The 26476-nt window shown below is 34.0% G+C and overlaps 1 protein-coding gene across 2 annotated transcripts in view; it reads right to left on the bottom strand.

The window, feature by feature from the left end:
* The window catches only part of LOC117794335 (inactive dipeptidyl peptidase 10), a 115141-nt gene that overhangs the window by 12894 nt on the left and 75771 nt on the right, over nt 1–26476 (bottom strand). Inside the window, exon 1 of one of the 2 annotated variants that reach the window (XM_034634962.1) lies at nt 9902–10021. The exons of the other annotated variant lie outside the window; for it this stretch is intronic. Coding sequence (XP_034490853.1) covers nt 9902–10021 — 120 coding nt within the window. Of the gene's footprint in view, nt 1–9901; nt 10022–26476 lie in introns of those variants that run through there. 2 annotated transcript variants of the gene reach the window in all.

Genomic DNA, 26476 nt, shown 5'->3' with positions numbered 1-26476 from the left:
AGTCGAGCACGCTCGACAGTAGGATACCCTGAGTCCAGGTACTTTTATAAAGTTGATTTTCGACCAATTGTTCCTATGGCAGAATGTACAACATAAATGTATATTCTTTCAATTTGGTTGGGAAATCAAAAAAATTGTTCATACTAAAACTTGATTTTCTACCGATCGTGCCTATGACAGCTGTATGATATAGTAGACCGATTAAAACGAATTTCGGTCAGAATGTACAAAACTAAGTTAAATGCATATTCTATCCGTTTGGTTAAGATATCTCAAAAAATAAAAACTTTTTCATGCTAAGACTTAATTTTCAACTGAGCGTCTGTATTGCAGCTATATGATATAGTGGACCGATTTGAGCTAAATTTGGTCAAAATGTATAATGCCAACTCAATGCATATTCTACTAGTTTGGTTAAGATATCTCAACAAACAAAAATCTTTTTTATATTAAAACTTAATTTTGGACGTATCATTCCTATGGCACCTTTATGATATGGTGGTCCGATCCAAAAATAAAAGCAAACTTGATCTGCGTATGGTATTCAGGATGCTACATGCCAAGTTTGAAGTCTCTAGCTCTTATGGTCTCTGAAATCGACGCGTTCAAACAGACGGACAGACAGACGGATAGACCGACAGACAGACGGACGGATAGAAGGACAGACGGACATGGCTTAATCGACTCGTCTGTTAATTCTGATCAAGAATATATATACTTCCGCCTGTTACATACATTCCGCCAAACACATTATACCCTTTTTTGTCCATTTCAATGTTCTGAGGGTATAAAATCATGAGATGAGTCTCAGCATTTCTTGTTCTGTTCATCTTTTGAGAAGCATTTCCGTTAGGTACACTGTGAGAATTTTTGCGGTTGCAGTTTTCTAAGACATTTTTGAAGTGGACATTGTGTGCAGTGCGGAAAAGTGAACTAAACAATGTTGATAAGTTCGCTTGCGGTACTCTGAGATATATGCAATTATCCCAAAAAGTTGGCAACAAGAATGCACAGGAGCAAAAGTACTCTCAGCATTATTGGGTTGAGATCAAAAATGCGAGCATCAAATGCAAGTCCTTGTGAGAGGAGGGTATGTGAATGAAAGGGGGAAAGAGAAAGAGGGGAGAATGAGGGAAAAGAGAACAGGTTGCTGCCGGCATACATTGTTGTCACTGTTTATATGACTCACGGCGTTTTATGTTCTGCCACAAACATTTCCAACCACACACACACACACACACACACACACACACACACACACACACACACACACACACACACACACACACACACACACACACACTCTCGCTGAGGAAAATCGCAGTTGAAAAACAATTGAGAAACTTGCTCACACAAATGTTGCATTTGGTCTTTAATTTCCAAGTCGTGGGTTGAGTACTTAATTGGATTTTGCCTTTTGCCAGCTTTCAACAATGCCTCAGGCTTACAGTGGCTGCCACAGAACTGTATCTGTAACTGTATATGTGTGTCTGTGTGTGCGAGATAAGTTTTCCAACATTTCAATTGTCCGCCACATAAACTCTCATATCGTGCCCGTCCAGCTGCGATAGATACATCGCTTTCAGCTTTAGCTTCAGCTTCAGTTTTATTTTATTTTCATCAGAGCTTTGTTTGCGGTTGCCACAAAAAAATAAAAAAAAGGGCAACGAAGAATAATTACAGAAAATAACATTTAAAGCTGAGGAAATTCGCATTTCAACTGAATTTTCTTAATGAAAAGCGAACAGAATTTTCAAATGTTGTTTTGTTATGCCCTCTATAAAACGACTAAGGGGTATTAAAATACCTCTACTGGATATTTGTTATACTTGATCAATCTAAGCAGATAGAAATAATAACTATTATTATTAATTGGTAATTATTTTCAATAATATACATATTTTATTTCATTCGGACAACTCACATGTAATTTCAATTACAAATGTTACGATAAAAATGTTACAGCGAATCTGTAAACAACCTTTTTTTTATTTTAAAAATTTCAGATAAATCAAAAATCTATACAGAAAATGATCAACAGTTATAGTCAACTTATAATAGAAGAGTAGATAAAGTCCAAATTCCTTGCGGAAATATTTTGAAGGAAAAAGAATAAGGAATCATAAAAATTTAATTTTTTCAGTTCTTTTTTGCATCCCCAACAATAGCTGAAAAATTCTGAAATTATCTAATAAATAAAATTAAATGAAATTATTTAATGAATTCATGTATTTTTCGATAATAAGAAGATTTTGGGAGCTATTCACATAAAAATTCAATAAATTTTGAATTTTAAATATCCTTAGGTTATTCGATTAAAATCAAGATACTTAACAATTAAAAATAGCTGTTGATTACAATTGATCAGCTAATTATCAGGTATATATTACTGAAATGTATATATTACTTTTAATTTGAACTATTCAAACTAAAGTTGAATTTCAGCAGTTGAATCAGAATTAAAAATAATTACCAACAGTCATATTTTTTTTGCAATAAGAACATTTTAATAACTCTTTAATTTGCAAAGGTATGTTATGATCATTATAGCGAATGCTAACTGTATTGGCATCACTTGAATAGGCCAAAGAGACTGAGACAGAGAGAGGGAGAGAGAGAGAGTTGCAATTGATTTGCAAGACGGATGACACTCATAGGGAAAACTCGAATGCTATTGACAAGCTACAACAGATGCAATAAAATGTGAAAAGAAAAAATATATAAGTTTTCCGATTCAATGCCAATGCAAATTCCATTGCGGTTGCAATCGATTCACAACAGAAGCGGCAACAGCAACTGCAACTGCAACAGCAACAACGACAGGAGCAATCATTAGGAATTGCTGGCAAGAGGAGCAGCAGCAATGTCATTTAAATGTGCATTTAATGAGCTGTGAACGCACTCACAAAGCTCTCCACTTGGCACCTGGCCAAGAGCAACAAAAGCCGCAGCAACGACAACAGCAACAACAACAGCAACAACAACAGCAACAACAACAACAACAACTACAACAAACAGAAAAAAAAAACTGCGCAAACTTCCAGCCACAAATTGCCTTCATTACGTATATAAATTACGTGCACATTTTTTGCAGTTGTTGCTCGTTTTTCCTTTTGGCCATGACAATTGTCACACCTTTTTATTGGCCAACTCGCATTAATGGCTAATGAAGGCACATGGACAGCAGCAGCAGTCACAAGTGGACGGCCAACAACAATGGCCCCAAAACACACAATTCACAATTGTTGTCACTAAGCGTTAACTTTCTCTCTTTATGTGTCTGTGTCTCTGTGTGTGTCTGTGTGTGTGTGTGTGTGTGTAAGAGAGAATTTATGATGTGTTCGCTACAGTCAACGATTTTTGTGTGTCTGTATTTATATGTATATATATATACACATATATATGTATGTATGCTTGTGTGTGGCAGCTAAAGCAATTAGTTAGGTTTTATTTTTGGGTCATAATTTGTGAGAATGGGCCAAGCCTACGAATTGCCATAATATATAATTAGAATTGACGTCAAATTTAATACTAAAATAATGAAATATTGTCAATTTGGTGGCAAGCCGTGTAACCTGTCTTCTCTTTTGCTTTTTTACCAATCTACACTGAACGCAATTGCTGCAAAATGGTAAAAAAAATCAAAATTATATGTAAATTCTTAAGATATATATATTATTTGTTTCTTTTTAAAAAATAAACTGTTAAGTTGGATGAAAAATTTTGAAAAAATGGCCAAATTTTTAAAGTACTCATTAAAAGCAACGTTGCTCTTTAATGCATTTAATTTTTGGTGATTGACGGCCCAAAATTGCAGTTAAATCCAGTTAAATTTTTATCAAAAATATATTTTAAAACGCGAAATTAATTTCTATGCATTTTACGTCAAAATGTCCCAAAAGCTAAAATTTGGACCTTTAAATTATTTCTGAATAAAAAGGAAGTACTTCAGAATTTAGTTTGATTAAAGTACAAAAGCTTATCGGATTTCTACATTAATTGTATTTTAATGAAAATTTCATTTTTAACAAACTTATTTTCTGTTATATATATTTTCCTTAGTTGTAAAAAAAATCGTTGGTGATATTAAGTTGTTAAGGTTGGCTTATATTTTTTTGGTAGTGCTTTAAAATGAATAAATAAAATTGAATTTGGATTGCGAGCCAAATATTTACATGAAAAATGAAAATTCTTCGATACCGAATATGGTTGGTTGAGCTCGCAACCGTTATGGGTTAAGAAGAGCCTCGAAGAACAAACAGATGACAAGGGTCAGCTGCAAATGGCCCCCAAGCGGCCGTTGCAGCCAAATCATTTGCAACATTGATGAGACGCCGGGTTCGAAGGCGCGGGAGGGGTGGGTTGGGGAAATGGGGGAGGAAGGCCACCACTAGAGAGCTAGAATAACACAAAGTAACACACACACAGACACACACATAAAAACTTATGTCATTATGATGGACTTGGTCCCAGATCATTTATAAAGTTACCACTTCTACCCGACCTACCCGAACAACTTGACATATAGGAGTGTTTGTGTGTAGGTGTGTGTGTGTGTGTGTGTGTGTGTGTGTGTTTATGTGTGTGTGTGTGGACGTGTGCCTGGCAATTATTAATGAAAGGCTAAAACTTCAAAGCCAAGTGCCATTGGGTCAAACTCGAACTCAAACTCGAACTCGAACTCAAACCCGAATTCGAATCCGAATTCGAACTTGGACTCGGGCCACAGCAATCGCCGACTATCGCCGTTTGTCTTATCGTCACGTCGTTTCCTTTTGCATGCGCTAATTTATTGCCATTCTTTTATTTATTGATCCATTCATGTTTTTGGCCTGGCTCTTATCGCGTCCGTAAATTTTCCTTATCTGTCTCAAACCGACATACAGAATGTGAAACTTCTGACACTAATTCACAACTAGCTTCATTTTGTTGACCAATCGTTAATTCCTTAATTTCAATACTGACACATATAGTAAAATATGTGAATTTGAATTAATAGTTTTACTTATTCCCAATAACGACTGTATTACTATTATTATTACATGTGAGAATTATTTAGATTTAATTCAGATAAATTCTTGGAAATACGGGACTATCAAGTACGGCTTTCGCTTTTGTTCCCATCAAATATTTGGATTATTTTGGTGTTTATAAGAACTTTTGACTTGAAATCAATATTTTGGTTTTATTTACAGGTTTTCATCCCAAGTAATTTCCAATTGATCCGCATAGAGTCTTCATTTAACAACTATGCTTATCCTAAATATATATGTACTTAAAAAATACATGTTAAAATGTATTTTGAAATAATTTTTTTTCTGTATTATTAAATTGTTTTTTTTTTGACAAAAATATTAAATTATAAATTAAAAAAATTATTTAGCTAAAATTTAATAAGCTTACATATTGTTAACAAAATTGTAAATAAATATGCTACATAGAAAAAAAGTGCAAGTTTATAATGCTTGATTTAAGCATGTATTTCAGGATATTATTGTTAAATTAAGACCATATACGGATAAAACGGCAACGAATTAACATTAAAAAAGTCAAAGAAGCTCGAATTCTTTTATCTTATTGAAAAATATCTTACTCTTGTATCTTTTAATTTTGAAAATCCAAGTATTTTGTAAGAGCTAAATAAAAATCGAGCTTGAACCAAGTATTTTGTACTTGATTTAAGAAAGTAGGGGGAATACACACACCGCATTAGATAGATTTTTTTCTTGCATTCGGCTTTTTTTACTATACGAATCGTATATCGTAGCTTAATCCATAGAGCAAGACATCGGTTCGGTTCGCGAATTGGTTTATATACCCTCTGAGCCCAAGGTTTGGGTTCGAACCTTGGTTCACTTTTATACAAAAAAAAATTTTTTATTGTTATACATTTATCTCTACATTTTGAACTAATTTCATTTTTTTTTTTTAGAATTAAAATTTGAATGATAAATTAAATTTATTTGAAGATTTAAATATGACTTATTTAAATCCGAAGTCTCAAATAATTGCGTAATATTAGAAAACCATAAAATTTCTGTAATTATTTTTTTTTTCGAACAAAACCTTTTATTTCAGAAAGCGGTTCGACTTAGGTTCGGGTTCGCAAAGTAAATAATTTCAATGGTACGGTTCATGATCCGGTTCAGGCTGCTTAAAAACCCGGACCGAACCGGTTCTACGAGGTTCGGTTCATAACCGGTTTGCAGCCTTGGTATCATTAACACATCACTCGTCTCAAAATGTTTATCAAAGTTTTTTGAAATAAAATTTTATAAATTGTACTAGCGAATTTTATGCAAGTAACCTAACAGTATTTTAATCCAATGTTTTTATCGTATTATAAACTTCATATAAAAGCGAAATCCCAATGCAAAAATGTTTTTGCTTTCATTGCACATTAAAACTTTTGAAAATAATGCGGAAATAGTGCGAACATGAGCGGATACAAATTATGAGTATTATAATACTATAGTAGGAAGCGTACTCGTGCCATAAGCGAATAGAAAGTTATGTAATGGCTTGGAAAGCAGTGCACGAACTAAACGATTGCCAGTCTAATTGGGCAAACCGAAGCAGAACGAATGCCGTCCAAAATGTTGAGGTTGTTCCATCTCCGGTCTTGTGGGTTACGATATGGCACGGGTGTCTGTTGTCATTAGCATTGGAATGGGGAAGATATGGTGGAGAGGGAGATGGAGCTGCAGATGTTGACTGCAGTCATAGTTGGGCACAAATTGCGATTCAACGCATAATTATGATAATTAAAAGGAAATCAGCGCTGTGCTGGGAGTCCTGTCCTGTCCTGTCCTGGCTGCTTCCTGGCATCGCTTCCTTCCTGCATACAAGAACTTTTCGCAAAGTTGAATTTTAGCAAGTCCAAAATGAGTTTTAAACTGTTTGTTTTTTTTTTTTTTTTTTTTATTCATGTGACGCTGACGTTGACAAGGATGAGTGGAATAAGTAGAATGATGATGATGAGAAATGAGGAATGAGGACAGGAGACAGGAGACAGGCGACAGACGACAGGCGACAACAAGGATAAGCCAGAAAGTTGAAGCATTTCGCAATTACCTTTGGCTGACAAATTTAATTTAATTTCAACATAAAAAAGAATTATGAGACTCGTAAAGCATTTGGCAGGACTGCTCAATTATTTGCCGCTTGCCGAGTTGGCTCTATAAATTTTATTTATTTATTTATTTATTTTTGCCAGCCAAACAACTTTGCAAAAGGTAATAAAATGTTGCCACAGTGGCCGGGGTTTTATTTATGGCCCAAAGATTTGCAGCTAACTTTTGCCAGCTCCAAAGTCTCTCCATCTCCATCTTCATCTGGGTCTCGGTCTCTGGTGTCGAGGCGGACAGGCTGCTCCTGATAGCATGGCCCAAGGCCCAGGGCACCATCATCATCATCATCATCGTCATCGTCATCGTGCAAAGACCTCCTATATTGAGACTCAGTCGAGCACCAAGTCGGAGTCCAAGCGATAGGCAATCGATATGGCAAATCGAGTTTATTTATGGCACGTTCATAATGAAATGCCAATCGAAAGTTGTTATGCCCTTAGCCAGTTTATAATTTGCATTTATAAACTTAAAATCTGTGTAATCTGTACACTGAAAAAAAAAGACCAACTTCTAAAATCAAGAACATTCAGCTTAAAAATATAAATCTCAAAAATCAATGCTCTTAATACAAGAATATAAATTGCCGTGACGCTCTGGTTAGAGAAACCGCCAGTTCGAATCCCACTTGTAAGAAATTTAAATAACTTTTATTAAATTATCAATACAGAATAAAATGTTTATAAAAACAAAATTAAAAATAAAAAAAAGTATAAATTTAAAAATCATTTTCAATTATTTAATTTTATGATTTTATTTTTAAGAACAATTATTCTTAAAATATAAACTTGGTAATATTTAACATGTTCTTAAAACCACGAATTTAAGAATTTTATGTTCTCGCCGCATTTTTAAGAACAAAGCTGTGAGTTTTGAGACCAAAATCTTGGCTTTAGAGCAGTTTTTCTAACAGTGTATCTACATTTTCGTTGTTGTTAAACATTTAGTTAATTCTCAATAAAAGGGTATACCTGTAGTCTGGCCTACCCGACTCGCTTTCGCTTATCGTTTGCTTTATTTATGAATTTTGCAAATGAGCTGCGACAACACAAAACCCAAAGCAAAGACACTGACAAAGAACAAGACAAAAGTGTTTTTCCTACTTGTTATTTGGTATGCGTTTGGTAGAGTTAAGCGGAGACTTACAACATTGACGGGAGTGGGGGAGGTATGGCGGCAGGAGAGCGGGTAAAGGGGGTCCTTCGAGCTGAGGGCAAAGTATGCTTCCTGTTAGCTAGATGATATTTTGGGCACTTGTTTATCTACCGCGCATAAAAGCAATTAAATGAGCCTAGAAAAGGACTCCACTTAATCCTATTTTTGCATAGTCCCAGTCTCAAAAGGGAGACGGCTACAAAGGACGCAGATAGATTCGACACAAAGACAGAGCAAAACATTTGCATACTTAATTAACTTGTCCCAAAATTGTGGCGTTCTTTCAAGGCCTTTCAAGGCCAAGTGCTGCCTGATAAAACGGTCGATTAAGGACGAACGACTATCAAATTTCCATAAATTAACTCATTGAATATTGAGTTTAAGCAATTGCTACTCAGATCTGGCAAATTAATATCAGTTTTGTAATTTTGAAATTGCTTGTTTACTTTGGTTTGCGAACATCAAAAGATTTATTTCAATGTTTTGAACAAGATGTTCTCAGTTCTAAGAGTAGGACAATAAATAAGTAAATAACGCTGGTATTTTCTTTGCTAGTTTTATTAAATTAAATCGAAGAAACAGCTAATAATTTCAAGATTATTAACTTTCTTACTGATCTTTTGACATAAAAATAAATAAATAAACATGTCTTTGTATTGATTTTCACTTCATAGTTAACACCCCATAATTATATTATTCAAATATTCAAAGAAAAATTAAAGAAAATGTAATATTGTTTGAAAATGCCCCGAAAACTATGCTATAAATATTTCAAAATATTTCTTAGGTCTTACAGAACTACTTATTCTAACAAACATGTAATTCGGCACTGATTTAAATTGTTTTGACCTTTCGAATGTTACTTGAACATTGTTTCAAAAAGTGTTGCTCAACAACACTTTTTAACCTATGAAGATTTTTTCTTTAAAAATATTCGCATTATTTTTTACACCAAAATTGTTTTCATGACAACTTTTGTCACACTTTGAATAATATCATAAAGAAATGCTTTAATTCAAATACTATGTCTCAATAGCTTCAAAAAAGCAAATCCAAGGACAACAAATAAAAAGAATAAATGAAGAAAACAACACTAATGATAATTTATGACTTTATAATGTAAAAGTATGAAAATGTACGTTAAATTAGGTAAGAGTATTTTGGCCAAATGACGTGAATGAAAAAAATGTATGCAAATTGTTTGACAAGCCACAAAAAAAAAAATTAACACGATAAAAAACAGCGAAGCAACAGTCAAGTGTATGCGATAATATGATACCCTGTGACAGTTTTTATAAAAATTTCGTTTGATAATATTAATTGGTTGGCCAAGAAATAGTAAATTAAAAACAGTATTTAGTATTTTCAAATAAGTATTAATTTAGAGCAATATACTTTCGGAATGCGAAATTAACTCGTTAAAATGGGCAGAAAGACAGACGGACGAATTGTTTTGGCTGTTGATACTGATCCATTAAATATATAAATACTTAATACATAATTTGGCACAGATCTAAGAAAGAAAAGGGTTCTGAAGCAATTATGAAATTAGGCTGAACAAAAAAGTAGAATGAGAAGGGAAAGGAGCTGAGGACTCAGCACACAGGACACAGACTCACCTCATCCTTGGGCACGAGAGTCACCTTCTTAATGGTGGGTGCACTATTGTTAACCACAACCGTTTCGCGTTTTAGCGATGGCCTCTTAAGAGCCGAATGTGGCTTTTGTATTTCGACCATGTTAAGTTATCTTGTTCTTGCTGATAATGATGATGATGGTTGATTAGTTTATGCAAAAGTTAAGAATGCCAAGCTGCTGCTTTTACTTTTACTCTCATTTTCATTTTCACTTTCACTTTTACTTTGCCAAGTCAAATGGCTCATTAATCACAAAACGGCAGCATTACACACGCATTAGGAATTAGAAGGGAACTAAGAGTTCTTTGGTTCATTGCGCATACGCCACGTTCGCCAGCGCAAATGAGTGAAAGAGGGGCGGAGGGGTAGGGGCTGTGGCATTAACTGAATTAGACATGCTGATGAGCCACAAAGATTTTTGACTTTTAATGGAACTGTTTATGCAATGTTTTCGCAATAAATTTTCAAATGAAATTTGCATAATCGCAACGGAACGCTCAACATTTTCACTCACCGTGCTTTTCCCACATTTCCCACATTTCCCTCTGCACAAATTAAGCTCAACCTGAGCGCCCGCATTTTGTGACCGCCGCCATAAGCACATATGACAATGACAGTGTTAATGATGTTGTTAGCGATGATGTGAATGACGTTAATGATGTGAATGATGCGGATCATGTGAATGATGATGATGATGATGCTGATGATGATGATGACTGTGGGCGTTTTGGCTGGTTACTGATTCAATTTACTGGCAAGTTTTGGCACTGTGTTTGCCACAGATAAACGACTTAGCCAAATGCCAAAAATTGAATTAGGCAGCAAGCAGTGTTCATATATGTGTTTGAGGGGAATGCTGCAAGGTATTAGCATAAGCACACAGACAACAACACGGACACTGACAACAGCTGGCAGCTGCAAAAAGTTATGTTGGCCTGGCTTAGACACTGAGAAAAAGACCAACTTCTAGAATCAAGAACATTTTAAGACCATATTACAAATAATAAGAATTTTAGTCTATAAAATCAAAGTTCTTAATACAAGAATTAAAATCTTAAATTATTAGGAAAGTATAAATATGTACAATTTAAATTAAAACAAAAAGAGGCCACGTGGCGCTCTGGTTAGAGGAACCGCTTCCAATGTGAAGCAGTGGGCGCCGGTTCAAATCCCACTTTTAACAAATTAAAAATAACTTTTTTAAAATTACCAAGACAGAATAAAAATTGTATAAAAGTCAAAATTAAAGCGAAACAAAATTATAAGTTTAAAAAATCATTTTTAGTGCTTTGATTTTAATTTAAAGAATATTTATTCTTAAAATAAGAACTTGATTTTATTTAAAATGTGCTCAAAACCAATATGTGTTTTCTTAATCTAAGAATTTTATGTTCTCAACGCATTTTTAAGAGCAAAATTCTTAGTTTTAAGACCAAAATCTTGATATTAGAACATTTATTTTTATCAGTGAACTAGAAGTACCAGACCATAAACTCAGTTTTGCCCACCAACGTTCAACGTGTGCAGCACAAAACTCAACGCATTACAATTTGCATATTGTTGTGCGAGCAATGGAAGAAAATTGCTGGAAAATGGCAGGAAAATGTAGGTGAATGTCAGTAAAGGGGAGGCTGTTCATATTATCGTTATCGTTATAGGTGCGGGTCTGTGTCTACGGTAACGGTAACGGTAACGGTAGCTGCCCTCACATGGCCTATGCAAATGTTTGCCTCGCACAACATTGCGTATGATTGATGTGCTCAAAAGGCTGTGCTGACCGCTTCAATTGTTGTGGTTGCTGCTTCTGCTGCTTGTGTGCCTACGTTTGGATAAACAAAAAAAAAGGAGAAGAAATCAAAATGAATGAAAGAAAAGTTTACTTTTCACATGGCTCCTGAGCAAATGCTGATATTTAAAGTGGTCCATGGAATACAAGTACTCATACGGGCTGCTAAAGTGTTTTTTTTTGGGGGGCCACTTGAGTTTTGAAAGCCATTTGATTGATAGCTTGTACGATGTACATACATGTGTAGCTCAGTACTGACTGGCATCAATTTGAGGCCTATGGCCATGTTTTCGCATTCATCTCCACTGACAATTTATCAGGTTTTGTGTAGCATGATTATTGGGGATTCTCCCTCAAATAGCCATCATTTCTCACATCCTAATCTTGGTATTATTAATTTGATTTTGATTCAAATTTCTAGTTATGCATTTCGCATGCTGATTTTCAATTACTCAGTACAATCATTTTGATGGTCTTATGATCTGCTTTCAATTTGGCCTTAATTGTTATTTTGTGTATTTCCCAATTAATTATTTCAATGCATTTCTATTTTAATTGGCTTTTAGTTCACTGAGTATAGTATGTAGTTAATCTAATTGTTATGAAGAGAATTTTACGAGTAGTCAGCAGCATCAGCCAAAGAAAATGGATAAAGAGAATTTTTATTTAGAGATGAGAATCTTATGCTTGAAATATTAAATATTTTTTTAATGCTTAGTAAATTTATAAAATAGTTTCCAACTATTAAAATATCTGAATATATGAAAGAAACATTCTAAGATATATATCTTTCTGAAATATACACATTAAAATCCGCAAGAACTTGTATACTTTTTTTTTTAAACTATATAATATAAATTATACTTAATTTGCTAATTGAATTTCTATAAAAAACTGTAAAATAATACTTATATTTTATTTTTAATTTAAGCATTAAAGAATAACACTGATTTTCAAGATTTTTTTTAAATGAAATTTAACTCTTTTTTAAATTTTAAATTTGATAGACTTTTCTAACAGATAAAAAACAATAAGATAACATCTTTGGTAAAGCTGTTATTATAGTATAGAATTTAAAAGCCTTCAAAAGATGTATATTATTCATGTATCTAGAAATGATTTATATATTTATTTTATAAACCAATTTTAAGGTTAAAACCTTAAGATACGCCATAATTACTAGCAATGATTTCTGTGGCTTCTATAAATTATATTGATTAAATAAGTTTGCAGTAAATGTAGCAAAATATATGTAACTATTAAATGATAAACTAACCAAAAATTTGTATTATACCTTTAACGATACGATAACGTACTATCGATAGTTTTAAATTTACTTGTTTGCATATTTTATAGAATATAGCAATTCTTTGGCTTGTTTAGGACTCTTGTGAACTATGTAAAGCGATATTTTGTCGAGCTGTCATGTTTGTTTTTCTGTCGCTTGCTCGGCATAATATTGAAAGTGTCCTTTAAAATTGAAAAAGGAGGAATAAATTATACTATGAACTCTGTACGTGTGCAGTTGCAATCGATGGATGGATGATGCCAATGCAGCTGCAGCTGCTATAAGTGATACACATTGTACGAGTATATCAATGTCCTGCCACGTAGAGCACACATATATATGTATATATATATGGGTTATATCTCAGACAGAGACATAACCCACACACCCATAGAGCGAGAGAGAGAGAGAGACACACATATACATGTACATATGTATAATATGGAGGCTGCCTAAAGCTGTGTGCAAATAAAAACAGAGGCAAGTCCTTTACAGGATGAAAACAATGTCTTGAGCAGCTTCGGGCGCTCCATGTTGAATGACAATGGACAAAGGGGGGTAAATGGGGGAATGGGTTACGGCATGGTCTATGGTCTGGGACAGGGAATAGGATTGGGGTTGCATGCGGGTTTGGCTTGGGTTTCATACAAGTAGTTAGCTGGCTTTTGTGGGGCAGACAAACAAAACAGTTGCGTTTTTCTTTTCTTTTTCCAGTTTTTTTTTTGTTGCCTTCTAAGTAAAGAATATTTGTTGGTGTTGAGAGGGGTAGTTGGCAGTTTTATGTTTTATTTTATGTAATAGTCAGTTGTTGGGTATGGCGGCATAAATGGCGTAACTTTTAACACACACACACACGCATACGCACACTTACACTTGGCTAACAATAATAATAATAATAACAGTAAAAGCAACAACAGCTGTTCTCATTGCAAACAACAACAACAACAACAACAACTGTCACTTGGCAGCAGCTTGGCAGGAAAATGAACATTTACTTTTTTACGCTTTGTCGTTTTTATTTTTTTTGTTTTGTTTTCTTTTTTGTTTTAACGTTTTGCCACCTTTATATGTATATTTTGTTTTTTTTATTTCTATTTCCGTTTCTTGTGCTTTATTTCCCGTGAGACCTTTTTGGTAACGCTTCAAGTTTTATTTTTTTTTTTTTTTATTATTATGATGGAAACATTTTATGCAAATTTCTCAACAAACTTTCAAGTGAAAGCAGCATATATGCTTATGTTTATATATGTAGATATATATATTGATATATTGATATATTGTGTGGTTTGTTTTCTTTATTATTAACTTTGTTGTCTTTCGCTGCTGCGCACCCAAAAATAACAACAACAAAACAAATTAAAGTGATGAAAAGACAGAAAATAGAGAGGAGAACGCAACGAACGCTTCCGTGCGGAAGTCAAGCGACGACTGAAAGTGAAACTGAATGAAACACGTTTAACTGAAAATCTGCGTCTGCGTGTGTGTGTCTATGCGTGTGTGTATGTGTGTGTGTGTTAGTGTGTGTGTGTGTGTGTGTTTGTATGTGGGTCGCGAAAGCCGGGCGGACAGGCGGCGACGCTCCTCGTTGGCCAAGCAACTTGGGACGCTTTTTGTTGGCGTCTTTGTTGTTATTGTTTACATTTCGACACTCACACACACACACACACATACAAAGACGCCATTTTCGGCGCGATTGTAATGCCAAGTGTGTGTGCGAAAAAGAAAGACATATAAGCCTGTGCCATCAGCTGTTTGTAGTAATAAGCTTTTCATAGCTTAACGAATAGAGCTTTCTATAACGGCGTTATTGTGAAAGCTTAACGTGTGAATTCCCGTTTCAGCATTTAAGCAAATTACAACGGATTTTCCTTTAACGATATAAAGATAGTCGCCGAAATTTTTAATTGAGATTTGTGTACCTTATAAAGCTTCACAGTAAAGTTATAAACATTTTCGAATGCTCCTTTTAAATTATCCAATAATATTAATCGAAAAATGTAGAGTCCAAAAACAAAAGTCATATTTTTAATGCATCTTTACTATTTATATGTGAAGTCTGTGATGTTAATCTTTCTATGTACAATGTGAAGCTGTTATATTAATACAAAACTATAAAACAATCATTTATCAAAAAAAAAAAAAAAAACTTTTTATATACATTTACCTAATCTTTAAGATACAAGTTTTTGTTTGTTTTTGTTTTTTTAGTTTCTTAAAAGAAAACCTTTAATTAATTGAGATCTGTTCACTTTATAAAGCTTCCCAGTATATTTGTAAATATTTTCGATAAGTGTTTTTAAATGAATAAATAATATTAATAATATTAAAAGTACAATTTTGAATAAAAATACAGTTTAACACCAAAAAAAAGCTAAGCTATAATTTCTATAGATCTTAAGTATACATGTTTACCGAATTCTTAAGCTCAAAGTTATAGCTAAGCTTTTGAAGTGTCTTAGAAAAGCTTTCTTAACACTCACAAAAGTCAAACTCAGTAATACACACGGCAACAAAGCAAAGCTTTTACTGTCGGTTCTTATTCTTACTTACAATGATGAAAGGTTTTTTTTCAAAGCTTTGCATAAGCTCCATCTAGCAATGTGTGTGATTTGAGTTAAGCACAGAAAATAGCTTTGCACCCAAAATGCTTTGAAGCATATCCCAAAAAAAGCTTTTACTTTGCGGTGGCCTTTAAAGCGCTGACTTGAGCACTTTTAAATATCCTTCAAGGAACCAGGAATTACAGTAAGAATGTGAACGGAAATGACAACCAAAACCGCAACCAGAACCTCAAACTCAACCTCAATTCGAGTCACAATGACAACCCAGATGATAAGGGAAAGCCGAGATATGGAATCTGTTGTTGGCAAAGTCATTTGTTCGTCCAATCGACTGTCAATTACATGTATATAAATTATACTAACCAAAATAAAAGACTGAGTGCAGTACTTAAAGCCAAGTTCAGTCTGTTAGTTTTCTACCCTTTTTGGTTAATGTTGCTATTACCTGTCATTGTCACATTTTTGGCGTTGAAATGTTGCAAAATTAATGTGACCTCGACACCCAAAAATTGTTGAATCAACAACAGCAACAACAACAAAAGTATCCACTTAAACAACATTTTCCATTTCCATTTTCATTTTTTTTTCTCTTTTATGTTATGTTTCCGTTTCGGCTCGAAGCTTTCGCTTGATTTACCATAATTGTAATTGACAGTCGAAATACACAACGACAGTTACAACAGCAATAACAAAGTATCTCAAAAGGTGTTGGTAACTGTAACTGCCTTAAATAGCTGACATATACAGGGTGCTACTCAAAATTGAACTAATAGACTTTAAAACAATTAAAAAGTTATTGAGTTTTAATGTTATTAATGCAATTAGTTTCTTAGTGATAGACACTAATAAAATTGTTTATGTTGCATACTTATTTGACTTTTAGCTAATTCTGAATCTACATTATAATTAATTGTTTTTAGGAACCTGAACTATAAGGTTCCCTTGTCAGCAACATATTCATCGTAAATGTTCTCAAAATGTTGTGCTTTTCTAATTTTAAAGCTTATTAAATTGATTGGTTGAACTGATATTAACTAGATGATAACGTGCAGACATAATATTTTTGATATTAAAATTATCGGATGCCAACAGGAAATTACTTAAAAAAAATGCAAATACAAGGTGTTCTATTTAAGGCTCGACAATAGCTTATATGTTTATTTGTTTAAGAATAGAATACTTGTTTGTCAATGCTACAAAATATTTAGGAAATAGGGTATAATAAATGTAAAAAGTCCTGGCAAAAAAATAAACTTTTAACTGCTTGGAAAGATGATTCAACGATTATTCTATACGAATCTCTTTGAGTTAAGACACTTCGTAAGAGAAAATTTGTCTAAAATTTGAATTCTTAATTACGAAATTAAACTGAATTTAATTTTAAGTCAATTCACCCAGAAAACAATTTTCTACGAGTATATTTAAATTGGAAAAGTTTTACAACTTTTTTTAATATCAGCAAAAAGAGTTATTATCAATTAACAAACAAATTTATATTGAAACTTGTATAATCGTTTCTTTTTCTTTGACTAAAACACCCTGTATAAGAGGCTGCGACAGTATTCAGGTGTATCCTTAGGCGTTCAGCTATCCGTAGCTGACCCACTTGAAGCATATTTATTCGAATTTATGTTTATCGATGAGCACATGCATACATGCGTATTTTTCAGCGTTTGTGTGTGTGTGTGTGTGTTACCTTTGGCATTGCAATGAATGGTGGCCGGCAATCGATGAGTTTATTAAATATGTATGCCATAAAAATTGCGTTTTCATATGCGAGAAATGGTCCTGCATATTTTCACGCTACATAGCTTTAAGCATTTTTTGACGTGTCTGTGGCTGCGTGAGTGTGTGTGAGTGAGTGAGTGTGTGTGCTCGTAAACAGGAAACGGAAATCAGCATGCAGGCGCACGCAGCAACAGCAACAACACGAACGACAACAACAATAAACTCTAACAGCCGACCATATTATTGTTTTCTATACCCAATAATATTAAAAAGTCTACGAATAGGGTATTTATGATATATATTGATAGGTAATACCGATAACAAAGCCCGATAACAAACAGAAAAAATTAATTTTATTGATAAATGTAATTCTGATAGCAATCCTTTAATATTATTCCTTAAAACATTTCCATCGAATCTGTTGAATGAATGCAGTGTTTTGACAGCAGCAGGGTATCTGTAAGTCATGCACTCTTGACAAGCACCACAACCTAGCATCCTTTTTCTTGTTTTTTTTTTTTTTTTTTTTGTTGTGACCTAGTCTTGGCCCTCATTTTAGCTGCTTACATTTTTAATATGGCCGCAGTCTGTTTTGGGCATCAGTTTTAAGCATTGTTTAACATGCCACATAACACATGTAACTAACCAAAGAGAGAGAGTGACAGAGAGTGCGAGAGAGAGCAACAGACAGACAGACAGACAGAAAGAGAGAGAACAGGCTGAGATAGACAGTTGAAAAGAGACAGAGAAAGCACAAATTTTTATGCATATTTGATGACCAGTCGCATGCTGGAATGCGTGTGTGTGTGCGGGTGTTTTTGTGTGTGTACATATAATATGTCTGTGTATATGTTTTTGAACCAACATCGTATTAGCATAAATAATATGGTGCGACAGAACGACCCTCAGAGACTTTTCATTATACAATTCCGATAGTTGTATTCAAGGAATCTTAAGTTTGTCAAAACTCTTAATTTTATACTCTAAAAGATGGTATATGCATTTAATCAAAATAACAGGATGCATCTACTAACATTGAGGGAAACCTCAATTTATGTATAAATTTCGGATGTCAAATTTTATTAATTTAATATTATTATTTTTGGTATCTTAAATAAACTCATAAATCTTTAATATTCTCTATATACTTGTATTATATCTGATTTGATTAAAGTTTGAGCTGTATTTTATGTTTCTGCGCAGCCTTTAAATAATCTTTTAGAGTATTAGCTCGTCGGCATTTTAAGTAATCGAAATTTATCTTGTTTTTATTTGTTAATTTAATTCGACTGTCAAACTATTCGAACACAAATCGAATTTTAACAAAGTTGCAGCAAGAAAGCTGTATTTTCCATCATTTGTAAATATTACCCATACGCAGCGTGGAACAATAAACTTTCGTATTAAAAGAGAAACACATTTGGCTTATGAATAACAGCTGAATGCATACGAATATTGAGAATGTGTGTAAGGGCATCAAACTTTTCCAATTACATAAAAACTACATAATAATTTTTACGACAGATCTTTTGGATTTTGTGGGGCCCTAAAATGGATAAATCATATGCATATTGACATTGTATGATTCTAATTAAATGAATGCCGCATTACTATGCGCATAGAGAATGAAATTCTTAAGCAGATGGAGAAGCAAGAAGAATAAGAGTAAAGAGAAGAAGAAGAAAAAGAAGGGAACACTAAGCAACAAAGTTAATTTATGTGCAAGTCGACGACGACTCTTTCAACTTGAAGCTGAGTGTTTTCTAAATATCATGTAAATACAAGTGCCAATACATTTACAGCACTCACATGTGTGTACATGTATTTGTGTGTGTGTGTGTATGTGTATGTGTGTATGTGTATGTTAGTGCCTTGGCCGCCTTTCGGTTAAGCAAAAAGTTTTACCACCTGCGTTTTTCATTTACATGAGTAAGTTTCCACATTAAACGCAGCAAAAATGAAAAGCAAAATTATGCCTTTGCCTTTGCTTTTCACTGTAAGCCTAAAGTGTTGCCTTTGGGTTGGGCTTGGGGTTGTACTTTGAGTTGGGGTTGGGTTTACTTGTTGGGTTGGGGCTATACACACACACACACACATACTTGGCCTTAAAGTTATGCTTGAAATGAAAATGCGCTCAACTTTGTGTGAGTCTGTTTGCAAAATATGTGGCGATTTTTTGTATCACAACGATGGGCACGTGATATACATTTTTCATTAATGCATATCATTATTTATATTGTCATTTCCATAGTAATGAACAAATACGTGTACAATAAAAAAAAGCATAATAAAAGCCATGCTTAATTGTACGTAAAATCAATTACTGCATATTTACATATTTTGTAATTGACATTCTGATGAAATTAATTGTTAATTGCAATGCAATTTAAAGCCATATCCAAACATTATTAAAATGGGATTACTATTACCATTAATTTAACTTAAGCAGCCAAAGTTAAATACTACTTTAAATGAATAAACAATTCTTCTAATTAAAATGTATTTTGCTAGTCAAACAGCCAGCTTAATGTTAAAGCTACGGCTTGTCCAGGATTTAATAAATTTGCTCTGCAAAATACTCCGACTTTATAAGGGGCTTATGTAATTAGAGAAAACCATTTGAATGATACAATGATGCAATTGATGTTGATTTATTTCAGTTCTTTACATTTACAAATGAAATTAAGATTTCATTTCAATAACAACCCAAATCTTTGGATTAATATTACATCATTTTTGACTCTGCAATATTTAAAAATTCCATTATAAGCTAATTTACGTTGGATAAGTTTCGTTGATATATAGAACACAACACAATTGTGACATTTTTGAACACGTTGAATGAGTTTTGAACCCAAAACATTTTTCTGCAAAAATTTTACCCTGAAACCCATTGAAAATGGGCAAAAAAGGGTATAATGTGTTTGGCAGAATGTATGTAACAGGCAGAAGGGGGCGTGGCAGACCCCCCAATGTGTATATATTCTTGATCAGGATCAACAGCCGAGTCGATTGAGCAATGTCCGTCTGTCTGTCTGTCCGTTTGTCCGTCCGTCTGTTTGAACGGGTCGATCTCAGAAACCAAAAGAGCTGGAGACTTCAAACTTGGTATGTAGGTTCCTGGATACCGTTCGAAGTTTGTTTCTATTTTTCGATCGGACCACTATATCATATAGCTGCCATAGGAACGATACATAAATAATGCAGTTTTATGAAAAATTTTTTTGTTTGATGAGATATCAGAGCCAAACTGGTAGAATATGTATGTATTATACATCTTGACCAAATTTGGTTAAAATCCACTATATCATATAGCTGCAATAGAGACGCTCAATCGAAAATTAAGTCTTAGTATGAAAAATATTTTTGTTTGTTGAGATATCTTAATTAAACTGTTAGAATATGCATTTAAGTTGGTTTTGTACATTCCGACCAAATTTAATTTAATTCGGATCCATGTATCATATAGCTGCCATAGGAAAAATTGGTTGATAATCAATCTCAGAACAGAGTACCCGTGCACAGGGTATCTTACTATCGATCGCGCTCGGCTGTAACCGCTCACTTGTTTCATATTGAATTTTTTTTGTTTGTTTTACAACTAGCGAGAATTTTATCGTGTGTCAACATAAAAGTGATAGAAACTTTATCAAAATTTTTTTAAAATTTATTTTAATTTTATTTATCCTCCAAGTCATGCGTCAATTTTGCTACCATTGTCTTAAGAAGTTTTTTTTTGATTTTTTTCGTGTTTCTTTTTTGTCATTTCACGACTCACGCAGCCATAGCTAATTTTCAGCAATCATGAGTCATTTCATCTGGTCGCTTCTGGCGAATTTGAAACCAAAGTTAAATACATAAGCGCCAGTTGATTAGGCGACCCCAAGGCAACCAGGCTCCAATGTTAAACAACTCCCCAAGCAGAGTAACAACAACAACAACAACAACAACAACAACAACAACAACAACACTGGTAGGCCGTGTATTCAGCGAAACATGTGTGAGCAGCCTGCAGCAAACCGAAAGAGAAGCGCAGGCAACTGTGGCAGACCAGAGTTGCCACCCACAGCCAAAAGGCGCATATTTCGTTAGGCTAACCAACGCCTTATTAACTTAACAAATGCTGGCAAGTGCTTTAAGTTAATGCCTGATACTTGTTGTTTTTGTTCTTGTCGTTGTTGCCGTTGTTGTTGTCATTGTCGATATTGTTGTGCTTGTTGTTGAGTTTGTCGTTGTCTTTGTTGGCACCTGTAACGCAGCTGGCAGTCGCAGCTGGCGGCGCACTTAAATAATAAGCATCTATTACCAAGTGCCATTTACCCATAATGAGCTTAGACAGATGTAGAGAGAGAGACAGATGGAGAGAGCGTGAGTGATTGAGGGAGACAGACAGACAGATTATCCGATAAAGATACAAAGATACAATGTCTGGTTTTTGAGCGCCTTTTCATTATTCGGTTTTATAAGCTTTAATAAATTTAAGTTACATTATTATTATGATTATTATTTAATATAGTTATTTATTGGTTAAATTTCATACAAAAAATATTTGTCTGTACATTTTAAACTAGTTAAATTGTTTTTTGTTTTTTTTTTTTAAATCAAATTTTGATGATAAGTTAAATTTATTTGAAGATTTAAATACGACTTATTTAAGTCCGAAGTCTCAAATAATTGCGTGATATTAGAAAACCATAAAACTTATGTAATAATTTTTTTTTCCGAGCCGAACCTTCTATTTTAGAAAGCGGTTTGTTTAGGTTGGGGTTCGCAAAGTAAACAATTTCAAGGGTTCGGTTCATGATCCGGTTCAGGCTGCTTAAGAACCGTTTCAGAACCGGTTTTCAGCCTTGATTATTATTATCTATTATCCCACTGAATCGCATCAAGATCGGACAAGTAGAAAAGCAGTTATGGCGAATTAATGTTTTTAAAGTAATACAAGTAATTTCTTTAAATTACTTTTAATTATATTTTATATTGAAATAAGTAATGGTCGGGATCTCGACTATAGCCTTTCCCACTTGTTTTATATTTATATTTGTATTTTTTTGTTGTTGCTATTTGCCAAGCTTTATTTATGTTACTTTATATTTTTGGAATTTCATTGTGTAATTTCCCGGACGTCGTAAATTTTATTTAATATGTAGTAAAAAGCGTTAAAAGTTTGTAATGCAATTAATTGTCTATAAGTGCGTCCGACGGTCGAGAGCGGGGGGAGCGGTAAGTGGTAAGGGGTAGGGGGTGGAGGGGTCGTAGACTTTGTTACAATCAGCACGTGTTCAATGCGGAATGTCGCGCTATTTGCAGTCGTTTGAAGAGGTCTTTAAATACGTATTTTTCGAGCTAAAGCTATGTGTGTGTGTCCGTGTGTGAGTGTGTTTGTGTGTGTGTGTTTGACTGCGTGTATATTAGTAATGTTTGTTTGTCGTATTATGCAGCTGTAGCCAAATGTGCTGCACAGTTTTGTTCTCGCTCCCGTTTCCATCCGCTACTCTCTCTCTCTCTCTCTGTCTGCCTCTTTTTTTTCGCTGTGCCTGCTGCACACTTTGTTAACTGGGCTAAATGCAAAGCATACTCGTTTGCATCAGCTGCTTGCCACATGCAACAATTTGTGTCTTATTTTATGTGTGTTATCTTTTAATCTCTGATATTAAACCGAATTTATAGTTATCCCTTTGCTGATTGGATTATTTATAAATTAATAGCTTTCACTGTGTTCCTGACGAACATTAATTTGAAGCATTTTGCAACACCAACCAAAACTATGAAAGCAAATTTAATTTTCATTTATTTACGCTATTCACAAACAAAGCAGCATCTATTAAAATTTGTAGTTTAATACACATTGCGACGCATCAGCTTATTGTTAAGTGTCTTGCAACACTGTCAAAGTTATATAAGTAAAAATTTAATTTTAATTGTCTACTGCAAATTTGTATTAAGAATTCCACAAATATTTTGAGCACAAAAGTATGCTTTGATTTTAATAATGTCCAATAAAACTGAAATTTAGCACTTGATTGAATTGATTTATGCACTGCAAATTCTGTTTTTTATTTTTGGGTAATTTAAATACCGTTATATTTATATTTTAAAAATTATACACTGGGAACTAACTTTTTAAAATAATAAATACAAGCATATTTGTTAGTCGCATATTTTTCGCATATTGAATTTTAGTTTCGCTTTTTTCACAAAGTGCACAGAAATTCAAATTGAAATGCTATTGAAAGTTTTTCAGAGCGACAGTAGCACAGCAACACACACACACACACACACATAAAGATATTAAAGCACACGCATACTTAACTTTAACACACACTTACACACGCACACACACACATGAAATTCAATTAGAGTTCTCTGTTCTTTCATCAGCTGCTTGTCTTACTATTATGTCCCCTTCTCTATCCGCTTTTGCTACTCCTTCTACTTTCCCATCCCATTGTCATATTCCTGTTTCTCGTTCTTGGTCATATTCTCATTCTTATTTTGGTCTTGGCTATTTACTTTCATTTGCCTTACATATCTCACATTCTCCGAGAAACGCTTTAAGAGCGCACACAGCGTGAAATTGTGCTTCGGCTGTGTGGGCGGGGCCAAGAAGCCTGTAGATACCGTAAACGAAGAAGACGAAGATGAAGACAATGACGAGATGCCAGAAATGCTTACCTGTAATGATAAAGATACACAAGAGAACAGTTGTTGTTATTGCTGTTGCTGCTTAAAACATATAAACGTACTATAAAGCCAAATTCATCAAGACAGGGTGTCATAAAAATAAGCGGTAAATGCGCCTTTTTTGCTGGCTAATAAATTTCAATGCATAATGTAATCACGTGCTAATCACACGTGTTTCGCAATCATCACTTTTAAACATATTTGGCTCATAAAAATTAAATTGTTTGTTTTATAGGAAAAACTATTCAAATAAATAAAAAAGATTTAACTGAAATTATTTTATAATTAATTCTTCGCCTTAGACAATCTCTGGTAGTTTGATTAAATATTTCCCATCATTATTTTTATTGCATTATGTTTAAAAGCGCTTACGCCTTAATAAAAATGTAAACTTAATAAATAATGTGGGCGGCTACAGTCGAGCACGCTCGACAGTAGGATACCCTGTGCCTACGTACTCTGTACTATGGTAGCTTTATGATATAGGACACCGATCAGTACCAAATAAATAATACCAACTTAAATGCATATTCTATGATTTTGGTTAAGATATCTCAAAATACAAAATACTTTTTCATACTAATAGGCTATTTCCACGACCACTCACATTTGCCACATTTGCTCACATTTGAATGTGTCAGATTTTTGGTTTTCCACGACCAAATGTGAAACTGTTAAAACACTTTTTATTCACCCAATATAAATCAGCAGTTCGATTTCTGTGCAAAAATTATAAAAAGCTGAAAATAAGAACATTTTCATTTTTAACTTGCAAATATAATTCGCGGAAATTTTATGCTAAGTTATTTATTAAACAAAACAGCTGGTTAAAGTGATAATAGCTTTTTTTACGAGTTTGTCGATAAACATCGCTTGTTCCTTAAAAAAAATATCTTAACATTCAATATGAATGAGCCCAAATGATCATTCGGATTTTGTACTGAGATGAAGTCCATATTCGGGCAGAATGATGAAAATGGCGTCGAATGTGCCAAATGTGCTGTCGTGGAAATAAGCTATTAGGCTTAATACATCTGGATAGGAATGAAAAGTTGGATTGAGAAACATAGATTGATGTTGTGTCGGGAATCGCAATGATTTTTAAAGATTTCCGAGTTTATGTCCATTAAACTGGAAGGACTCTCTCACACGTATGTGGATTACATAATGCAATCCGTAATCCAGCAGGTGATGTGTCTGCCACTTGGCTTTTGGTTAAGCAGCTTTGCGGCTATTATGGCTGTAACTCTGGCAGTCTGAGACTGAGGTTAGCCGGCTACTGTGGCCAAAAGGACGGAGGCACTTAGACCACATGACGGACGTTGACAGTCAGCAGGCACTCGACTAGAAGATGGCGCTGACATAGACCGAGCTGTGGCCTTGCAATGGTGATGTACTCAGTGCAGTGGGTAGCGAAAGTATCTACGTTAGGGTGCACCGATTTGTATGGGATAAAAAAATTAAAAAGGGTATCCCATATTCGTAATCTACAGTCAATTCTAAGATGTTTTCACTACGAAACCATAGTTCTAAAATCAATTCCTAGTCCACGCTTTTTGAGTTGAAAAATGTATTTTTTCGAAATGGTTATCATGCTATTATTAGCATATCTTTAGTGTTTTTAGTCCGATCCTAACAAGATTGGTATTAAAACTTTTGTCAGAACCAGGACATTCAAAATTATATAGAATTATTACAGAACCAAAACAACTAATTGTCCTTAAAACCTCCAAATTTTGTTAAAGGTTCGGTTCGGCGGTTCGAACCATAGAGCAAGACTTCGGTTCGCGAATTGGTTTATATACCCCCTGAACCCAAGGTTTGGGTTCAATTTCATACAAAAAATATCTGTATTGTTATACATTTTCCTCAACATTTTGAACTAATTAAATTGTTTTTTTTTAAAAGAAATCAAATTTTTATGATGAACTAAATATATTTGAAGATTTAAAAATGACTTATTTTAGTCCGAAGTCTCAAATAATTGCGTAATATTAGAAAACCATAAAATTTATGTAATTATTTTTTTTTTTCGAACCGAATTTTGTATTTCAGAAAGCGGTTCGGGTTAGGTTCGGGCTCGCAAAGTAATAATTTAAAGCGTTCGGTTCATGATCTGGTTCAGGCTGCATAAGAACCTGAACCGAACCGGTTCTACGAGGTTAGGTTCAGAACCGGTTTTCAGCCTTGCTCCAAACATAATTTTAGACTAAAAACGCCAAATTTTTCAGCTTAAAAATCGGAAACCGGGAATTGATTTTAGAACTATGGTTTCTTGGTGAAAACATCTCAGAATTGAACGTAGATCACGAATATGGGCTACCATTTTTTTTTTCAAAAAAAAAAAAACCGATGCACCCTAATGTACGTGTATGCTGTGTGTGGTATGTGGTAAAAAGAAGGGGCACGGTTCAGTAGGTGACCCACTGTGTTGTCTTTTGTTGACAGTTGCACTAATTGCAAAATGCTGTTTGCTCGTCTGGCATTGCCTCTGTCCCTGTCTCGGTTTC

Source organism: Drosophila innubila, chromosome X (genome assembly GCF_004354385.1).
Source record: "Drosophila innubila isolate TH190305 chromosome X, UK_Dinn_1.0, whole genome shotgun sequence".
NCBI classification, from domain to species: domain Eukaryota; kingdom Metazoa; phylum Arthropoda; class Insecta; order Diptera; family Drosophilidae; genus Drosophila; species Drosophila innubila.
This window is presented reverse-complemented; position numbering and strand designations above follow the sequence as displayed.